Consider the following 21,090-nt stretch of genomic DNA (forward strand, 5'->3'; position numbering starts at 1 on the left):
TGTGCTTTTAGAGTTTTAGTATAGTTTCTAATCCAGATCTAAATTTTTTCAAAAGAATATTTCAATCATTTACAGGTTCATTGAGAATTGGTCAAGTAATTTGAGACAAATTTCAATAGTTTGCTCAAGTCAAATGCAGGAATTGAAGATAAGTACAAAGGTGAAGCCAGTATTGTCAAAAAATTAATTGGATATTGCTTGCTAGATTCCTTCTGCCCCCAAGTTTTTGTGCAGTTTTCCTTTGAAGTTTCAAGAGCATCAATTTTTGGATGTAAATCCAGCACTCACAATTATAGTACTGACTGACAAATACTTCTACTACTTAAATAAAGTGTACGTTATATGCAAAAACAACTAAATAATCGAAGAGCACTCTATTAAAAAAAGGTGTGCACTAAGCTCGTGCTATGACCAGGCTCCGAGAAGAATAGAAATCACACTGAATCTGTGTGGAAGAGTAATTTGTGTCTGAAAATTATTTTACAATGTGAAATCTCGTAAAGCGTTCTTTAGGTTTCGCATTATGCATACAATTACAAACTCTTTTAGCTCATAGTTTTTAAGCTTTCATAAAATACTCCTAAAATAGTAAGACTTACCTCATGTGAACAATACATTATTCATAAATCCGTAAGACCAAAATAAATAAAACTCAAAAAGGTTCTACTACTAACCTGTATAATCTGAAAACCATCCGCAATCAAGAGTAAAATAAGATCCTATGAACGTTTCACAATATCATCCGAATAATCTTACTTTCACAAAAGACTGGAATGGATGTATCAAAGTGATTCATTTTAAGTAACGGTCTACAACCCAATAATGGTAATCTAGAAGCTATCGAGTAGGAAATGTAACTCATCAACGATCACCTAGGCTATTGATATATGTTTCATCTTACGTAAGGTACTATAACCCCATAACAGTAATCTGGAGGCTCAATACAGTATGAACTGTGCTCATGTAAGTTATGAGACGGAATTAAACTTTGATGGGTCAACTAGCACCAGTGGTCTAGTGGTAGAATAGTACCCTGCCACGGTACAGACCCGGGTTCGATTCCCGGCTGGTGCAAATCCTTTGTCTCTTTTTCTATTTTTGTTTTTGCATAACTTCAGTATTATAATCATTGAAAATTTCTTCACCTTTCAACATATTAATCATAACTTCCAAATGCTACAATAATAATCACAAGAAATACTCATTGTACAAAATCAAAAGAAGCAAAGATAACTAGTGTTATGCTTTAAGAGATCATAATCCTATTTTATAAACTTGCTCATTAAGGATTCTTTAGGGGAAGTATATATGTATCCTCATAAGCCAGCAAAAGACCTAAGTTTCTCAATTATGGAGTCTATAGCAGAATGAGAATTCTTAGTGCCTGTCAATGGCAGATGTTTTGGTGCTTCAGCTCTGTCAAAATAAAATTGTCCAGAAACCAACTTCTCTTTTGGTTGTAAAGCCAACCAGATAACTGTATCTGCACCTTCCTCACTACTTCTAAGTTTTCCTTCAAACCTACAAAACATAAATTTCGTATAGTTCTAGGCTCAAAATTATTCTTAGGAAGGTAAATGAATTCACTAGGGAGTGTGCTCCATGAGAGACGATTCACTTACGATTTAGAAAAATCCGGCAAACTCTTAGCCACTCCAGGTGTCTCGGCCCACCCTGGATGCATGGTGTAGAAACCAACACCTTTATCTTTGTATGTTTCAGCCCATTTTTCTGTCAATGCAACCTGAAATGAAAGATATACAAGTCCATTAAGTTAATGGTAGCTTTGAAGAACATGATATAATTTCGTTCTAGAGAGTAGAAAGAGTTGGAGTTTAGATGGAGAGCAAAAGAAGCAAGACACGTGAACGAAATTTGCCTGATATACATTTGTTGATTTGGAGGATCATAATATGCATGTCCCGTATATCCGTTTATCTACATCACAGCTAGATACTGATACCATGACAATACATACAAAATATAAAGGACGGACACATGCTTTGGCAAGATCAAGTAGTAAAATTCTTACTGGGTTCTAAGACACAATGGAAGGGAGAACTCTAAAGCTGTTCCGCTGTAGCACCCAAGGGTGCGGCCTAGTGATCAAAGAAGTGAGTTTAGAACCATGAGGTCTTAGGTGGAGGCAAAAATACTAGGTGATTTCTTCCATATGTCCAAACCTTGGTGGACTGAGTTACCATGAACCTGTGCTGGTGAGAGGTAACAAGTACCCCGTGGAATTAGTTGAGGTGTGACAACCAAAATTATCAAAGGAAAAAAAAGTTATTCTGTTTAAAAAGTTTGAAGAACTCCTACTTTATCGGCGGTACTCTTGAAATATTAACTCACGACGTGTCCTAGCAATATGGATAAAAATGCACTATATTTGTCCATGTGACTTAAGGAGATCCCACCATCAACTAATTTCTCGGAAGAAAACATATGAGTGGCATTGTAGAAGTTGGTTGTCGTCATGGTAAAGGCCTTAATTAGGATCAACAAATCAAATTCCAATTTGCTGTAAGATAAAACTGAAAAAAGTTGTCTAGGAATGGGGGAGACAAACAACTACAGCTATCAAGGATGAAAATACATCTCTTATGTGACCATTAAGATATCAGTAGGAGCTACCCTTCTTCTTAGCATACTCATAAGCTAGGTAAATGTAGTTAGGATATAATTTTATGAATACCAATCATGCTTCTCATAGAAGTTTCTTTATGGAGTATTCATAGCTAACAAATAGACGATTCTGGAGGGAGATTGGTTCATGGAACTTCCATAAATTTTTTAGATAAAACTTTAAATATTTTGAAGGGGTAAGTGGGTTAAAGGAGCCTCTAGGTTGAGAGTAGGGTCTTGGAACATTGGGACGTTAACGGGGAAGTCCATAGAGCTAGTTAAGATTCTTAAGAAGAGGAAGATGAATATAGCTTGTGTCCAAGAGACTAAATGGGTAGGTCCTAAAGCTAAAGAGGTAGACGGGTATAAGCTGTGGTTCTCTGGTAGGTCGAAGTATAGAAATGGGGTGGGCATTTTAGTAACTAGTGATTTAAGGGACCAGGTGGTAGAGGTTAGGAGAGCCACTGATAGGATGATGTCGATTAAAGTGGTCGTTGAAGGGCTCACTTTGAACATTATTAGTGCATATGCGCCGCAAGCGGGCTTAGGCGAGGAGGAGAAGAGGCGCTTTTGGGAGGATTTGGACGAATTAGTGGGAGGCATACCGCCTACTGAGAAGTTATTCGTGGAAGGTGATTTCAATGGGCACATCGGGCCTATTTCGAGAGGTTATGATGATGTGCATGGAGGCTTTGGCTTCGGGGACAGGAATGGAGGAGGAGTCTCACTTTTGGATTTTGCAAGAGCTTTCGGGTTGGTGATAGCCAATTCGAGTTTCCCAAAAAAGGAAGAGCACTTGGTAACCTTCCGTAGTTCAGTGGCTAAGACCCAAATAGACTTTTTACTCCTTAGGAAGGACGATAAAGGTCTATGCAAAGACTGTAAGGTCATTCCGAGCGACTATCTTACAACCCGACATAAACTCTTGGTGATGGATTTAGGGATCAAGATGACGAGGAAGAAGAGGGTCGTGGATGACCGACCTAGGATCAGATGGGGGAGTTTGACCACGACTAGTGCCGTGGAGATGGGAGAGAAATTAAAGGTTATGGGGGCCTGGGATAGTACTGGGGATGCGACAAGTATGTGGGATAGGACGGCTAGTTGCATTAGGGCGGTAGCAAGGGAAGTGTCGGGGGTCTCGACAGGTAGTCGTGGACAGCATCGAGGGGACTGGTGGTGGAATGGAGAAGTTCAAGGGAAGGTGGAAGCAAAGAAGGTGGCGTATGCGAAGTTGATAGAAAGCAAGGATGAGGTGGAGCAGTGGACGAATAGGGAACTTTATAAGATGGCGAGGAAGGAGGCGAAGTTGGCGGTTTCGACGACAAAAACGGCAGCTTTTGAACGCCTTTATGCTGAACTAGAAGAGAAAGGAGGGGATCAGAAATTGTTCAGGCTAGCCAAGACGAGGGAGAGAAAGGCACGTGATGTGGTTCAAGTGAAGTGCATCAAAGACGAGCATGGCAAAGTATTGGTAGAGGAGACTCTCATTAGACGGAGATGACAGTCACACTTCTCCAAACTCTTAAATGAAGAAGGGGACAGAGACATTGTGCTGGGAGATTTAGAACATACAGGAAGGCGTCACGATTTTGGGTATTGCAGGAGTATTAAGGTCGAGGAGGTTAAGGGTGTTGTTCGTAGGATGCGCAGGGGAAGAGCGACCGGACCTGACGAGATTCCTGGGGAATTTTGGAAGAGTGCGGGCCCGGCAGGTTTGGAATGGCTGACTAGGTTGTTTAATGTCATCTTTAAGACGACAATGATGCCTGAAGAATGGAGGTCGAGTGTAATGGTCCCTCTATACAAGAACAAAGGAGATATCCAGAGTTGCAACAACTATAGAGGTATCAAGCTGCTAAGCCATACTATGAAAGTGTGGGAAAGGGTGGTGGAGATGAGGGTGAGGAAAGTCGTGTCTATTTCAGAGAATCAGTTCGGATTCATGCCGGGACGCTCAACTACAGAAGCCATCCATCTTGTGAGGAGACTGGTGGAGCAGTATAGGGAGAGGAAGAGGGACTTACACATGATATTCATCGACCTAGAAAAGGCTTACGACAAAGTTCCAAGAGAGATCCTATGGAGATGCTTGGAGGCTAAAGGTGTACCTGTGGCGTACATTAGTGTGATCAAGGACATGTATGAGGGAGCCAAAACCAGGATAAGGACAGTAGGAGGAGACTCAGAGCACTTTCCAGTTGTGATGGGGTTGCATCAAGGATCAACTCTTAGTCCGTTTTTATTTGCCTTGGTGATGGATGGATTGACGCGGCAAATTCATGGTGTATGCTTTTCGCGGATGACATAGTCCTGATTGACGAGACTCGTAGCGGAGTTAACGCTAAGCTGGAGGATTGGAGACAAACTCTGGAGTCTAAAGGGTTTAAGCTGAGTAGGACCAAGACAGAGTACTTAGAGTGTAAGTTTAGTGAAGCACCTCAGGAGGCTGGCTTGGAAGTGAGGCTTGGTACCCAAGCCATCCAGAAGAAAAGTAGTTTCAAGTATCTTAGGTCTATTATGCAAGGCAGCGGGGAGATTGACGATGATGTCACACATCGTATTGGGGCAGGGTGGATGAAATGAAGGCTTGCTTCCGGAGTGCTATGTGACAAGAAGGTGCCACCACAACTTAAGGGCAAGTTCTACAAAGTGGTGGTTAGACCGACTATGTTGTATGGGGCGGAGTGTTGGCCAGTTAAGATTTCTCACGTTCAAAAGATGAAAGTTGCTGAGATGAAAATGTTGAGATGGATGTGTGGCCACACCAGGAGTGACAGGATTAGGAATGAGGATATTCGGGACAAGGTGGGAGTGGCCTCGGTGGAAGACAAGATGCGAGAAGCGAGATTGAGATGGTTTGGGCATGTAAAGAGGAGAGACACAAATGCTCCAGTGCGGAGGTGTGAGAGGTTGGCCATGGATGGTTTCAGACGAGGTAGGGGTAGGCCAAAGAAGTATTGGGTAGAGGTAATTAGACACGACATGGCGCAGTTACAGCTTACCGAGGACATAACCTTAGATAGGAGGGTTTGGAGGACCCACATTAGGGTAGAAGGTTAGTAGATAGTCTCATTATCCTGTCTTATTAGTAGTCGCATTATCGTAGTATAATGTCTTGTGCTCTGATTTATGCTATTATCTGTTATTTCCTGTGCTTTGATTATTCTATGTTATCTGTGTCGCTTGCGTTACTTCATTTCCATATCGCTGTGAATCTCTTAGCCTTATCTGACCTCTTTTTATGTTTTTTATTGAGCCGAGGGTTTTTCGAAAACAGCCGTCCTACCTTGGTAGGAGTAAGGTCTGCGTACACTCTACCCTCCCCAGACCCCACGTTGTGGGATTTCACTGGGTTGTTGTTGTTTAAATATTTTGAAGCAATGTATTCTCTTAAGAGATGCAATTCCGCCAATAACACTATGCAAATTGTGATGAACCAGTTCTTCTAGGTTGTTTACACCAAGAAAGATATTAATACATCTAGTAGCAAGCCTTTATGTTCCAAAAGGGGGAGGAAAATCACTTGTTTCTCTTGGATCTATAAGTCAATGAAAATAGAAAACAATAAGCAACATTTGAGAATAATGTTTACACTTTACTTCATAGCAAAACCTAGCTTAATGGAGGAACTATTTGAATAAAGGTGGGCCTTTCTAATATCATAAGGCACAAAAAGCAGGGAAAGGGGAGATAGACATTAAGCTCACGTTTATCATTAGGAAAACTTCACTCTAACACAACAACATCATAAGGGAGTCTAGACTCACACTTACTAAATGCATTAACACAAACATTATGAACTTAGCCACAATGGTAACTTAAAAGCATGCCCCTAGTAAGCATAAAGGCTACGCATCAATCACATTGATATCCTAAAAGTCACATGAATATCATCAAACCTCTTATAAGTACCCCTTTCCAAGAAAAAATATTTAGTGTACCTGAACTCTCTTGTTCCGAGCATACTGTACCACCCCATCAAACTTGTCATCGCTAAACTGCAATTTAGTTTATCAGATAATAGGCTTCCTAGCAAGATCAAGGTATTAGAAAATTGAAAAGAAAAAATGTTACCTGTAAATCAGTAGTCAATGGAGATGTGTACATTCCACCAGAGGAAACCGTGATAACACGAGCATCAGGTGCAGCCTTCTCGAGGAGCGGTAACATCAACTCTGTCAAGGTGTAAGTTCCAAGAACATTTGTAGCAAAACTCATCTCATATCTGTTTTTGAGATAATGAAAGGATATCATCACCGTTTGAACAGCGGTCTAACGAGAAGTTTTTTTGAAAGCATTAAATATAAGCCTGCGTACCCTTCTGGTGTGATGACACGATTAGCTTCAAGCAGGCCAGCATTGTTAATCTTTTTATATAAAAAAATGAAACCAGTCAGAAGAACAGAAATCTAACGAAAAAGTTCACAAATGAGAAAAGGTATACTACCAGGACGTGGACAGGCACATCTTTTGAACAAAACCGGGAAGTGAAGGATTTGACATCATTGACTGATGAAATATCGCAGACCTGCCAATTTTTTGAAACAGAACTTTAAAACAAAAGATTTCCTCTTGCACCAATTCAGATAATAGAAGTAACAACTACCTCTAAGTAGACATTCTTATTTCCTGTGATTGAGTGAATTTCGGTAAGAGCAGCCTCTCCCCTCTCCTTATTACGGCATACCATGTAAACGGTCGCCCCACTTGAAAAATTCAAAAGAAATAGCTGTTAGTGATACCTGATACAAATTAAGTATAGTTCTTGAATTCATCTCTCAATGCCAACTCCATATAAATGAAGAATTGAAGGGAAGATAACAACCGTGAAGCGAGACCCTCAGCAGTTGCAAAACCTATGCCGGAATTTGCACCTGTGACAATGCAATTCTTTCCTTCCATTTGAACTTGCATATCTTCTGGCTTGAAATTCTTTGCATGTTCCCTAAATTCAATTATGGCCAAAGATTAACTTATTGTATCCTTGAAATTGAAGGGGAGCCTTAGAGCAACGGTAAAGTTGACTCCTCATGACTTATATGTCACAGGATTGAGACGTAAAATCATCCATTGACCCTGCGTGAATGTGATATGCTTTGTGAACCGGCTGCCCCTTTTCTCTAGTATCCTCACGACACAATTAAATTCCCATAAATAAATTATATAAGGAAAAAGAATGGGACTTGATCACAAAAATAAATCAAGAGTATTTGCTAATCCCTGAGATCCACCCATCCACTTCTTAAACTTTACTCAAATTCAGCAGCAAATTCCAAGGCTCAAAAGATAAAAAGCCTTTGCGACATATTTCCTTTTTGACTTCTCCAACAAGTTGCTTAAACAAACCCATATTTGATAAATGAAAATTTTCCACTTCAATTCTCATTTCTCCAAATGCTAAAAAAACTGGAATATTGGCTTGATTCTCATAACCTATAGCCAATACCAACAGACAATAACGACTAACGAATATCATCCTACAAGCAGGGGCGGATTTGAAGGGTGGTGAGGGTGGTCACCCGATATGTACATATAGGGTAGATTTTCTGTGTTAATGTACATATATTAACTTTTGAATATCCTAAACAAATGCAAAAGATTAGCTCAAGCGATCCAGAGTATTCAAAATTGTCTTTAGTGTCCTACAAGAAACCCATTTATATAAGTAGAACACACAATCACAAAAAAACCACTTCACTAATTAATCTCCCAAGTTGAAACTCAAGGAAAAGGTAAATTGCAATAACTCTTCTATCAACATTATAACTTTGTAAGTATACTAACTTGAAGTAATTATTAGGAGACTAACCCCCTTCAAATCAAACATATAATTCATATTCCAAAAAAAAAAAGGGACTTACAAAAAAGCAGACTTTGTGAAATTCATATATCCATAAAGCCCAAATGCAGTAGCTCTCAATGTCTGCATTTTAGAACAACAACATCAAGAATCAGAAACAAACCAAAGGAAAGAAGAAAAAAAATCTTGAAAAATAAAGAAGTGAAATGATCAAAAGTGTGTTTATAACTCTACCTTGACAATAAACATGATGAGAATTGAAGTAGAGATACGAATTTGAATGTGAAAAGTAAGCATTCAGCAATATTTTTCTCACTTGTACAAGACTCTGGGAGTTGAAAAGTGTAGTTTGCTACTAGGCTTGTCTTGTTCCACGTAGACCACTATTCTTACTGGCGTTTTTTTTTTTTTTTTCAATTCCTTGCCATTGACATTTCTTTTTTCTTTAATCTTTCTTTTTACATTATCTCAACAACAACACAACATACTTAGTATAATCCTACAACTTTTTTTACATTATCTCATTATTTGAATAATAATAACGTATGATTGTCCCTAATAAATACGAGTAAAATGTAATCCCTTTGTTTTAATTTATTTATCTGAATTTGACTTGACAGGGAGTTTAAAAAAGTAAAGAATTTTTAAGCTTGTGGTAGTTAACTAAAGACATGTAGAAGTATCGAAATGACATTTAATCTTGTGGTCTTAAACATGTCATGTGAAAAGTTGAAATTCAAGAATTGACAAGAAAAAAAAACATTCTTTTTTAAAACAGATTAAAAACAAATTAAGATGGATGGAGCAATGCTATTTGATAGCTTTAGACAATGGTAAGCCCGTCATATTCTTTTTAAGGCGGCTTGTTTACTTTTCTTTAAAAAGTTTTTAGATATTTTTTTTCATGTGCCCAATCCCGTGCAGGTCCTATAAATGTTTCCATAATTGATTATATAGTAGTTCAAACTTTCTATCCATTTAGAATTACCAGATGCTTATTATATTTTAAGTTATAATTAGACTTATGATTTCCGCTGCTTAATTATGTTATGCTTTGTTTACTAGCTTATGAAGCATGCTTAGTATGTTTAATCATGGATACGTTCGATTCAAGCTGACTGGGTGCCGATTAATAAGTCTTTAGGGTTCGGATGGTGGTCGCTACATTCATTTCAATTTATGTGACATTATTTAGCTAGGCACATTATATTTAAGAAAGAAAGAAAGAAATAAAGGCTTTTGAAACTTATAATTTAAAGCCTTAGCTATTTATGTGATTATAAATTATCTCATTAAGCGTAAAATAAATTTTTTAAAATAAAACTATTTTCAATATAGACAGACAATATTAATTTGGAATTGACAAAAAGATATTTATACAACCTGTATTATCTAGACACCCAATATATCTTCTCATCCAAAGTTACATAAAATAGTTCTCAAGTTTCACGAAACTGTTTACAGTGCCTCAAAGAAAAATATTTTGAGTAATGTCTTGGATGATCACTCAAATTTTAAATTTTATTACATCAAAATCACTAAATTATTATATCTGTAACAAAAAAGATAACTCAACTTTGCACGAGATATCATAAAACATGTCTCTTTTATTTTTCAATAGTGACGAGTCTGCTGTGATATTACGGCGAGTCACTTACTCTTCTAAATTGATGAGATAAGATTCAAAGATTTCGACTTCCATTATTTTCTAAATGGACAATAACAATATGATAGTTGTAATTTTCGATGTAAATTTGATTGTGCACCAGGTCATCATTGCTACTTGCTTCTATATTTGATACTAGATAGCATTAGCCCGTGCAAGCACGGGCCCAACTTTGCATTAACTTGTGTATTTTATTTGGGAAAATGTTATATGATTTGTTGAAAGCAATATTGTAATTCAATAGAAGCAAGTTTTGATTCTTGAAATGTGCGGGCTCAACATATTGCATTAGATTATTTTTATTTGCACAAACGTTATATGAATATCAAAAATAGTGTAATTCATTACAAGTGCAAAAGAAGATCATTCATTTAGTAGCCCAGGATCATATGGTTAAATGACAAACTACTCTATACTTATACAGGTCACACCAGCTTTCACTGATCCTTCTCTGGAAGCTTTCACTAATCTTCCTCTGGAACAGGAAAGCAAAAACCTTTCAGGCATATCATTTGGGTGAAGCGGGCCTGTACTTTCCTTGAATAGAATGAGCTGATGGCTTCAAGCAAATGATATTTTACTCTTTACAGAACTCAAAGGCTTCGGGATGTTATAAATCCAGAAGATCTAATTGCAGCGCAATCTTTGAGCAAACCGCTTGAAAGAATGCCTATAGTCGACATCCCTGCACTTACACAGAATGGTTTGATCGATTAGAGTAATTGATCAGTCAACATTTTAAATCATAATCTAAGAAAAAATCTTTCACTAAATAGCAAAGACGTTTATATTGTGTAGAAGCAGTTGAACACGAAGTCTTAATGATCGTTCTTGCTAGCTGGACCGTACACATCACCCAGAAAGAAAGTCAAGAGTAACAGAGAAATCAATAGCATGCCATTTCACTTCCAAACAATTGATTAATCTTCCACCAAAACATAATGATTTTGAAATACCACGTAAAGAAAGAGTAAGCTAAGCATTAGAGAAGAAGCAGTCTCTTAAAAGGCTTTGGCATAAAGCCAGTAGAAACTTACCAGCAAAATGGTCGTTCGATTCTTGCAAGAAGTTCTGGAACGGATATTTCACTCTTCTCGTGAAGCATGAGTTTATTACATGAAGAGGAAACTCAACAACACCATAGTTCTAGATGTGGCATAAGAACTCAAGTATCATTCTATGGCATAAGAACTCAAGTATCATTCTATCACTGCTCCGTTGAATGCCTCCAAATATTTAATCCTGAAAGCAAAATATGAGGGGAAAAAAATCGAGAGTCAATAAATACTCTTTCAACAAATGGGGAAAAATAGGACTATAGTAGCTAGTGTAACAAAATATGACGAATACTTAATGTTGAGGCAAGCAACTAAGTTAAGAAAAGAGAGAAAATGAGAATAGTTCCCAAAGAAGGAAGAGAAAATGCAGATCAAGATAATAGAAATAGGCGCAACAGTTGAGTAAGCAGCCAATAAAAGCATAGATATAGGCAACAGAAAATTAAATGAAACAGCATGTGAGAGGACTGCTAAGCAAATTTACTTTTTTTGATAGAATTAACAGAGCAAGTCAAGAGCTGAACTTGTTTTTGAAGGACAATTCTGTTAAAGAAGAAAACATGCAAAATAACACGCTGTTGGTTAATATTCAAAAGAAACACATAATCTATCTAGAAAGATAAATAGACAAAAGAAAAGTACGAAGAGATAGCTGCAAAATCAGAGGAGCAAACTATGATCCATCTACATATTTAACATCTACAACCTTCTGGCTTGAAGATGTAAAATGAGCATCCGACAATCTTACCTCATGTTGAAGATCTAAATTTATTAATGAAGATCTTTATTTCCAGCTTTAAAGGACACATAAGTTAGTTCCACAGAGTAGATTATAATTCCCAAAAAAAAACTTTGCTCTCAGATTTGATTTAAATTAATACCAAGAGGCAGACGTATCGAACATGAGCTGCTTCTTAGCTATTGAGACCATCACATGTTGTAATTTCCAAAGAGGTAAAAGGTGTACACTCCAATAACACACACACACTAAATGAATTTATTCAATTTCAAGGTAAAAGTAATATCTAAATGTAAGTACATTGGTTCCAAGCAAGAAAATGTTTTATTTCTATTACCATAAATCTAGTTTACAACATTTTAGTAGTGAAATCAAAATTAGCTTAAAATAACTAACAAAACTTATAGACACATATAAAGTACTCAAAAATTACCTTTTTCAATAAAAAGGTGTTTCATTCTCTAGTCTCTCACAGCGAACAGAGAATTTGAGAACAAACGGATGACGTCCAACGATCCACTCCTCATCTAGTTCACCTAGATTTTCATCAGCCTCATTGCCTCTATAAGTCCAAGTGTTTCTTGTTCTCAGTCCATTCTTAAAAATTAGAACAGATTAACTTATTCTGGTTCCTGGTAAAGGTAAAATTACTCACTTTGGCAACTACAATCCATCTCAACGCAGGATTACTTACATGTTAGTCAGAAACACAACAAATTCATAGACAAAGTCGAATTAAAATTGAGATTCTATTTATATCAATTTTTACTTTGTCTTGGGTTCGAAAATACTGAAAAGAAGTGACGGTGAATACGACGTAGCAAGGGAATAAGATGTTGTACTTTTCCTTTGGTCAGACCTTTTTCTAGAGCCAAGGATCCATTCTATTTGGTTTTGATTTTCCGTACTTAGGAACCGAAAAAATCTTTTTTCAAACGTAGAACAAAATTTCTTTTGTTTTGCTGAAAATGGAACTTTGTATCCACCAATTGAGTGAAGTCGAGTCACAAAATCCCTTGAAATGCTTTTTCTCCAAATTGCCCCATAAAAGCACATAAAGTGTTAAAACTTTGTTAGTCTAACTTTGTCAAAGAGATATGACACATTTTTGCAGGAGTCGTCATTAGTTGAGAAGTTAGAATCGCCCAGACTTTGAACTTTTTTATTGGATTCTTCTCTATAGTTTCAGATCTTTAAAGAGGATTTTAAAGTCAAGGCATTTAATTCAAGGTTAATATCCTACTTATATCTCATTAACATCAGTCATTAAACTTGAGCAAAAACAAAGAGCACTGAAATTGCAAATTGAACTTTGTGAAGCAGTAATCATTTGTAAAAGAGAATACAATTTGATTAAAAGATATATAGCTGGTCTTAACTATATATCCACCTAAACAGATTCTAATGTGGAAAATACATGTTTGACAGTTACTTTTACCTTTGATCTGTAGAATTAGGAACCCGGTTCCAGTCCGATCCTTCAAGGAATTCTGAAGAGCTGCATCAGGCCAACAACCCTAATTTATGTGAAATTGCAAGAGATTCCCCAATGTTTTTTTCTTGTCGAACTCCTGAAGATATTTCATGAAATTTTATACAGCTCCTTCAATCCTGTTACACACCATCACAAAAAGTCCCAGCATTTTGCATTTGCAATTGACAACAGACATAATACATAATACATACCATCAAATGGGTGAAGGCATCTTGCACCTCCCTTTTGAGAGCTTCCACGTTCCCATGTCTAGCTACTTCAATTTCTATAAATCTTAGAATTAAAACATATCCATCAACCAAAAATATACATCAATCTTCGAATTAAGAAAACAAAAGCATATAGAATACCGAAAGAAGAACCATCCAATTTGAGGACGGTAAGCTTAAGGGGTTGCTGCCAGAAACTTTTCCGTTCAAGTTTAAGGAGAAAATTCTATGCGTGGAGAATCCAAGAGAGATGAGCATGATCTGGATATTCTCATAAAAAATTATCTGCACAAAGGACATACGGACGATGCCTCTCCAATAACCAATACAGAGCCTCAGTTACATCATCCTTATACCATGCCTTCTTGTTGTGGCAAGCCTGTTCCGTTATCTGCATTATGCTATTAAGTAGCTTTCAGAATTGTCTAGACTACTTTCTTCCTCGCATTTTCCTAAGGTGATTTACATTCCTAGCAATTTCTGAGCAGAGACACCCGTAGAATTACGTTGAACTGATCAAATAGTAGTGTCCATATCTCGAATAGACTAAATGCAAACTTGTCCCACTAATATAGTGGAAAATGAAATTATGTTCTGCAGATTTTATTGGTGAAAGGCATATATTTTCAAACATCATCAATCGTTGCACATATGATTGTAATTGTGCCGGTTTAACAAAAATCTGATTTACAGAGAAGATCACTTTCATCAACAAAGGTCAAAGAGCATGTAATGATAATCACTAGGCCAAAGGAGCCAAGAAAGACGATAAACATTGGAGCTAACCGTAAGACAACTTCCAAAGTGATAAGTGAACAACACAGAACAAAGGGGTCTAACAATTCTCTAAGTCTCGTCATTTTGCACTGACATCTGTTGGATCTGTTGGACCAATTTCTTCTATGTTTACAGTTAAGGATAGATCCCAAAAGAGTGTACATCGTTAATGTGGTTCATCAGTTTCTCTCATAGCTACAGTTTCTCTCATAGCTACAGGTAAAAAAGAGCAAACAACTCAACACTATATTATTTTTTAATATTTTTATATGTTCATGGGTGATCAAACAATAGTATCGACATGAACTCTTTCTTTTCTGTTTTAGCAGATGGAACACTTATCATTGGACATTCTTAATGCAAGGAAGTATTTACTAACTACACAAGGAAAGGGCCAAAATACCTCTAACTTATGAAAAATGGGTCACAAATACCCTTGTTGCACATTTTGGTCTAAAAATACCCTCAACCTTTATTTTTGATTCAAGAATATCCCTCCTTCTACCTTTTGGTCTATAAATACCCTCAACCTTCCAGAGTTACAGAGCAATCTGAATCATTCTTATGGATTCTCTTGGCTAAGTATTCTTATTATGTTTATTTGTCAAAATCATAAAGTTTTAGAATCATGGATTCTTGTCGACATATTTTAGGGGTATTTTTGGCCCTTTTCCGTACTATATATATAAATCAAAGTTTGGAAAAGAAGTTTTTTATATGACATCACATTTCAAGCTCAACATCCTAGTGAGGTAAAGACAAAAAATTATTACTACGATTTTAAAGAAACTCTGTAGTCGAACACTTGGAAAAAATAATCCATTATTAAAAAAAAGAATCTAAGTAAAAGAGCTCAAAGACACAGAGCGTCTGTTCTGTAAAAGCTCTATAGTTTGTTACATCTAACAGTCAGTTTGAAAGCGGCATAAACATTTTAATAAACCATGGAAAATGAGTTAGCAGAATAATGTGCGAACTGGGAATGCCATAGGAACATGGCAAACATGTGATCTAACCTAAAGATCACCATAGCCAAAAGTGGATTCAACCACATCCAAAAACAGCAGGAAACATACAAACGAAGAACAAAAAAATTAAATAGCAGATAGATTATAATACTAATCTGAAAATTGTAAGAGGCAACAAAGAAAACAATCAACACCAAAAGAGAAGAACGATAGAAGGGATTTTGTGCTGAAGAAAATTCTATAATCCGTGGAGAATTTGAGAGAAATGAAAAGGCAACAGACAACTAACACAATAGATTAGATATATTCACACACTGTAGGAATAATGAGGTGGATGCAGGAACGAAAGGCACGTAAAAAGCATGATTAGCTATCGCCTAATAGACAAAATGACTAATATACCATTAATAATCAATTCTATGGACAAAAAACTAACATGTGCTAAATACTCAAGGGCAAGAAATTGCAGCATAAGTTGCCCACAAATTTGCAATAAAATAGAGAAATAATAAGGGAAATCAAAAGCTCAAGGACAAACTTCTATTATGAAAGAAGAAAGACAATAAAAACTGAGATTTGGGCTAAGATGAAGAAATAATTGGGGCAATTCGCAGAATTGCCATTCTTTTGGGGTGGTCTTTAAATTTTGCCCCTCATATTTCAAATCTTTAAGTTTTGTCCTTCGGCTAAACCCCATGGGTTTCATGTTCGAACTCTCACACAGTCAAAATTTAAAAAAAAATTCGCAAGGCAGCGTTTAAATTCGCTATGCCCCCACCGACATACATTTGTGAAGGAATTACCAAAGTTATGCTGGACCCGGCATACTTATGACTTATGGGCAGACTTGGCATAAGTATGCCGGGTCTGGCATAACTTTGGTAATTCCTTCACAAGTTTATGCCGGATCCGGCATAAAAGTTTGCCCATTAAAAGTATGCCCCCAACGGCATAAACTTGTTAAGGAATTACCAAACTTATGCTGATCCCGGCATACTTATGCCTTATGGGCAGACTTAGCATAAGTATGCCGGGTCCGGCATAACTTTGGTAATTCCTTCACAAGTTTATGCCTGGTCCGGCATAAAAGTTTGCCCATTAAAAGTATGCCCCCACCCGATGAGGGTACCTAGGAAGAATTTCATTGTCCCTCTTCCAATATTATTACAGAACTAAAAGGCTTCACAGTAAAAACTTTGTGCGTGGCCTCTTCCACTCATCGTCATGCAAATGTTGTCAACAATTATCATAATGTTAATACTCATGAAAAACTAGGCTTAGATATAATGGAACAAAATCACGACAACTACTCTTTTCTAACACTACCACATAATATATTAACAAGAGCAGTTATAATATATCCAATACAGGAAATGTAGCAAAGAAAGTCTTTAGGCCACATTGACACAAAACCACTTGAATTTTAATAGAGAATTTTGATGTCACTAAAAATCTGTAAAAAGTTGACATGAGATCTCAAAGTTATGCCGGACCCGGCATAAACTTATGAAGGAATTACCAAAGTTATGTCAGACCCGGCATACTTATGCCAAGTCTGCCCATAAGGCATGAGTATGCCGGGTCCGGCATAACTTTGGTAATTCCTTCATAAGTTTATGCCGGGTCCGGCATAACTTTGGTAATTCCTTCATAAGTTTATGCCGGGTCCGGCATACACACGACCCAAACCTTGCCTTGCAGTTTTCTTTTTTAATTTATGCTTGAGCGGGGGTTCGAACTCAGAACCTCATGATTTCTGCGTGAACGCTCAGTGTTGCAATGCGAAGGGCAAAAATTAAAGACCAGCAATACGAGGGGCATAATTTAAAGACCACAAATATGAGGGACAAAATTTAAAGACCACCCCAAAAGAAGGGCAATCCGCGCAAAAAAATGAAATAATTGAGATGATGAACACCGCAGGAGAGATCTATGAAAAAATATGAAAGAAGGAACTTTGTAATATAACTACATGCCGGCAGCAACTAATGCCACATACAACAACTAATGCCACACATGATAATAGCTACCAGGTTCTTAGACTCGTATGTATACCCACAAATTAAAAGTTTGGAGCTAAACTAACTAAAAGACAAAAATATTTAACATCAGAAGGGCTTATTATACTTGTATATATCAATTTTCCAGTTCTATGCTTCAGTTATGGGGGATTATTGTGCTTCTCTTTCTTGATTATTGCTTTGTTTGCTAACCCATACTGTGGTTCTCGAATTATGCCTTTTTGCTGTTCCAGAACAAAAGCCACGTAATCATTAGTTAGCTGATCTATAAACACGTAAATAGACCTATAAAAGTGAAGAAAGAAAATGGACCTAGAAAGCCATACCCGTTGCTTTACTGGAGATACGTTGCTTCATTCTTTAAAAGTCGAAAATGCCCTCAAGATTAATATGAATGACACATAGTAGCCATGTCGATCCTAGAGGCCTTACTCACGCTTCTATTATAGCTTACCCAAAAAAGAAAATTTTATCATTGTCCCCCTGGGCAGGTACAAATTTCAAGCTCGGATCCTCCAATCCGAACTCTATATCCTAAAGTTTGAGCTCCGTAGTTAAAAGTATATATGTCATCTTATATTTACTATAATGGCTTGAAGACAAACAAATTAAAAATCTTTCCAATCTTTGTTATATTTATCAACAGTGCATAAATTATTGAGATTGTTAACTAATCTTACTTTATTGGGGAAACAGCACCTTCAAAGCATGTAAATATGCATATACTCCTTTCTACTAACAATATAATCTATCAATCTTTCGCAATTCACAAACTAATGTTATATTCTTATGTTACTTTCTATTGCTGCTTTTAAGATGATTAGCTAGTGATCAAGATTAATAGCTTTTATTCGTATGTCTTCATTATAAATCACAGAGTTTAAGTCACTTTTTACACATAATTGAACTTCAAATACATACAATAATATTTGAAAAGAAAAGGTAAAATGTGAAGATAATAAGCATGATATATATATCCTTTAAGTTTAAAATGTGGAACTCAAACTGAAGAAGGTATGTGTGTCCTGAAATTTGAATTGTTTTTTTAAAACTCCAAGTCTGTGTGTCCTGAAGTTTGAGCTTTGGAATTCGAACTTCAGGCTTGTGTGCCCGAGATTGCAAGACTAAAAGTTTACATGAATTCCACAATCAGTAGATGCCAAAGATATGCCATCTTTCACTTCTTAGGATCGACTTCATAACATCGTTAACTTTTGCTCCTCTTCTATCGGGAGGAAGATGTTATTATCAAGTAACCACTTCAAGAATAATTAACTAAATCTAGAACATATCTTCCTCTCCCAGTCTCTCAAATTTATTCACAAAATATCGACCCTTGAGTGAATTTTCAATTTGACTCCGTTGTATTCAAGTCCAATCTGAATATCTACCAATATAGTACAGATTTTTCATCTGCAAGATGTGTCCCTTAGGAATTTTCAGACCCCAAAAGTTCAGATTAGATGCCCAACCAAAATAAACCCCTCTAATAGTCAGAAGAAAGAGCACCGTAGAAACATAAGTAAAGAATTAGAAACAACTTTGAGGTTTTGAAGAAAGAAAACCAATAATAAAAAGTTGAAGAAATAGACTAACGATTGTAAATTTCTAGATCTATGTTGTGCTGTCTATTTGGAGTAAAAGCCACCTGGAATGGATTGAGCCTACAATTTACACGTAATGCAAACTTACAGTAACCATATGATAGAATGACTAAATGCCCTTGGATGACGAAACCATGGTGTAACTCGTGTTTCTAGTAGAAAAATGATTTAATTCTTTAGCACATAAGCAATAATATAATGTATGCCTCTTCCTTTTTTTATTTTATTTTAAATATAACGAGTTAGATATTTAAATCAGCTTGCATACATCTCTTTCAGTATATGTTACCTCTTATCAACCTAGGATGCTACCTCTTACCAACCTAGGTATCATCTCATTGACCTCGAAATTAGTTTTTAACTTTGCTTAAATATCTCCTTCCAGAATACCATTAAACTATTTATTGTCGAGTTTGTCACAAACATGGGTTTTGACAAGCAAACATGAGATGAAGCTGCCACCTTTAAACTATTTATTGTCGAGTTTGTCACAAACATGGGTTTTGACAAGCAGTGAGATGAAACTGCCACCGCTAAATTCACACACCTGGACCTGGCGCGACTAATGTAGGACCCAAAGCTTTTGTAACTCAAAAATAAATTTTTGGAATTAAAATAATTCATTAAAAAAAAAATTAAAATAGGTTTTACGCACAGAATATGTGCATAAAAAGACCAAAGTGTACATTTCCACTTTAGTTCTTTTACGCACAAATTCTGTGCGTAAAAGCACTGACATCCGACCTTTGTTCTTTGAAAATCACTCAAAATTAAGTTTTTTTTCCGTACTTTGACCAAAGATTAGTCACTTTTCTAAACTTCAAAATATAAATATTTTATATAGAACTTAATATCTTTTTTAGCGTATAATAATGTCGGCTCATTATATCAGGTATACATATATGTTTGGATCGTCGTTTTAGGGGTTGTAAAGTGTCTCGAAGTAAGTTTGGAAACTTACTTCGAGACACTTTACAACCCCTAAAACGACGATCCAAACATATATGTATACCTGATATAATGAGCCGACATTATTGTACGCTAAAAAAACATATTAAGTTCTATATAAAATATTTATATTCCGACGTTTTGAAATGTGACTAATCTTCGGTCAAAATGCGAAAAAAAAACTAAAGATAACAAGTTTCCAAACTTACTTCGGAGCACTTTACAACCCCTAAAATGACGATCCAAACATATATGTATACCTGATATAATGAGCCGACATTATTGTACGCTAAAAAAACATATTAAGTTCTATATAAAATATTTATATTCCGACGTTTTGAAACGTGACTAATCTTCGGTCAAAACACGAAAAAAAAACTAAAGATAACAAGTTTCCAAACTTACTTCGGAACATATATGTATACCTGATGTAATGAACCGACATTATTATACGCTAAAAAAAATATTAAGTTCTATATAAAATATTTATATATCTTCCGTCAAAGTACGAAAAAAAAAAAACTTAAAGATAACAATTAAGTTTCCAAACTTAGTTCGAGGCACTTTACAACCCCTAAAACGACGATCCAAACATATATGTATACCTGATGTAATGAGCCGACATTATTATACGCTGAAAAAGATATGAAGTTCTATATAAAATATTTATATTCTGGAGTTTAGAAAAGTGACTAATCTTTGGTCAAAGTACTGAAAAAAACTTAATTTTGACTGATTTTCAAAGAACGAAGACTGAATTTCAGTGCTTTTACACACAGAATCTGTGCGTAAAAGAACTATAAGTGAAAATGTACACTTTGATCCTTTTATGCACATATTCTGTACGTAAAGCCACAGTGTCGATTCATATTTGTAACATTTCCTATCTTTGAGTTTGTGAACCAAGGAAAGAAGCCAGAAAGCCATTTCTTCTTTTTCCCTTCTTTTTCTCTTTCAAGCCACATAATTACTGTTAAATCCTCGAGTAGACTTACCTTGATGCATAAACCATGTGGTAGAAGTTAGGGTCACAAAATTTCAAGTTTCATTGTTGCAAACCAGAGTTTGCTAACTTCTTTCCCTGCCACTGCATCAGTTAAGTTTGTAGACTTGAAGAATATCACCATGAACAAGAAGTTAAAAGTTTCTTTGACAATCCATGTAGCAGTGTACACCG

General features: G+C 36.2%; 1 protein-coding gene, 1 long non-coding RNA gene and 1 other non-coding gene across 3 annotated transcripts; 1 reads left to right on the forward strand and 2 right to left on the reverse strand.

Moving 5' to 3' along the window:
* Positions 1-1,003: 1,003 nt before the first annotated feature.
* On the forward strand, positions 1,004-1,074 carry TRNAG-GCC (transfer RNA glycine (anticodon GCC)). The gene has a single exon. It is a non-coding gene; the product is annotated as a tRNA-Gly (tRNA).
* An 82-nt stretch (positions 1,075-1,156) lies between these two features.
* LOC132627383 (uncharacterized) lies at positions 1,157-8,817 on the reverse strand. The gene is made up of 10 exons (XM_060342705.1): positions 8,663-8,817; positions 8,490-8,551; positions 7,454-7,573; positions 7,235-7,334; positions 7,076-7,156; positions 6,946-6,995; positions 6,703-6,853; positions 6,570-6,626; positions 1,623-1,744; positions 1,157-1,521 (listed from the first exon to the last, which is right to left on the reverse strand). The coding sequence occupies exons 1-10, from the start codon at positions 8,723-8,725 to the stop codon at positions 1,317-1,319; spliced, it is 1,011 nt and encodes a 336-aa protein (XP_060198688.1). The 5' UTR covers positions 8,726-8,817; the 3' UTR covers positions 1,157-1,316.
* Positions 8,818-10,556: 1,739 nt separating this feature from the next.
* On the reverse strand, positions 10,557-14,615 carry LOC132627384 (uncharacterized). The gene is made up of 3 exons (XR_009577862.1): positions 13,330-14,615; positions 11,132-11,336; positions 10,557-10,779 (listed from the first exon to the last, which is right to left on the reverse strand). It is a non-coding gene; the product is annotated as an uncharacterized LOC132627384 (long non-coding RNA).
* Between the last annotated feature and the right edge of the window lie 6,475 nt (positions 14,616-21,090).

Source organism: Lycium barbarum, chromosome 2, assembly GCF_019175385.1.
Source record: "Lycium barbarum isolate Lr01 chromosome 2, ASM1917538v2, whole genome shotgun sequence".
Lineage (NCBI taxonomy): Eukaryota > Viridiplantae > Streptophyta > Magnoliopsida > Solanales > Solanaceae > Lycium > Lycium barbarum.

Excerpts from the sequence above, each read along its gene's own strand:
- LOC132627383 (XM_060342705.1), bottom strand. The coding sequence starts at position 8,725 with ATGCTTACTTTTCACATTCAAATTCGTATCTCTACTTCAATTCTCATC. Across the intron at positions 7,574-8,489 it reads TTCACAAAGTCTGCTTTTTT|GGAACATGCAAAGAATTTCA; the intron begins GTAAGTCCCTTT and ends AATTGAATTTAG. Across the intron at positions 6,627-6,702 it reads CATTGACTACTGATTTACAG|TTTAGCGATGACAAGTTTGA; the intron begins GTAACATTTTTT and ends ACTAAATTGCAG.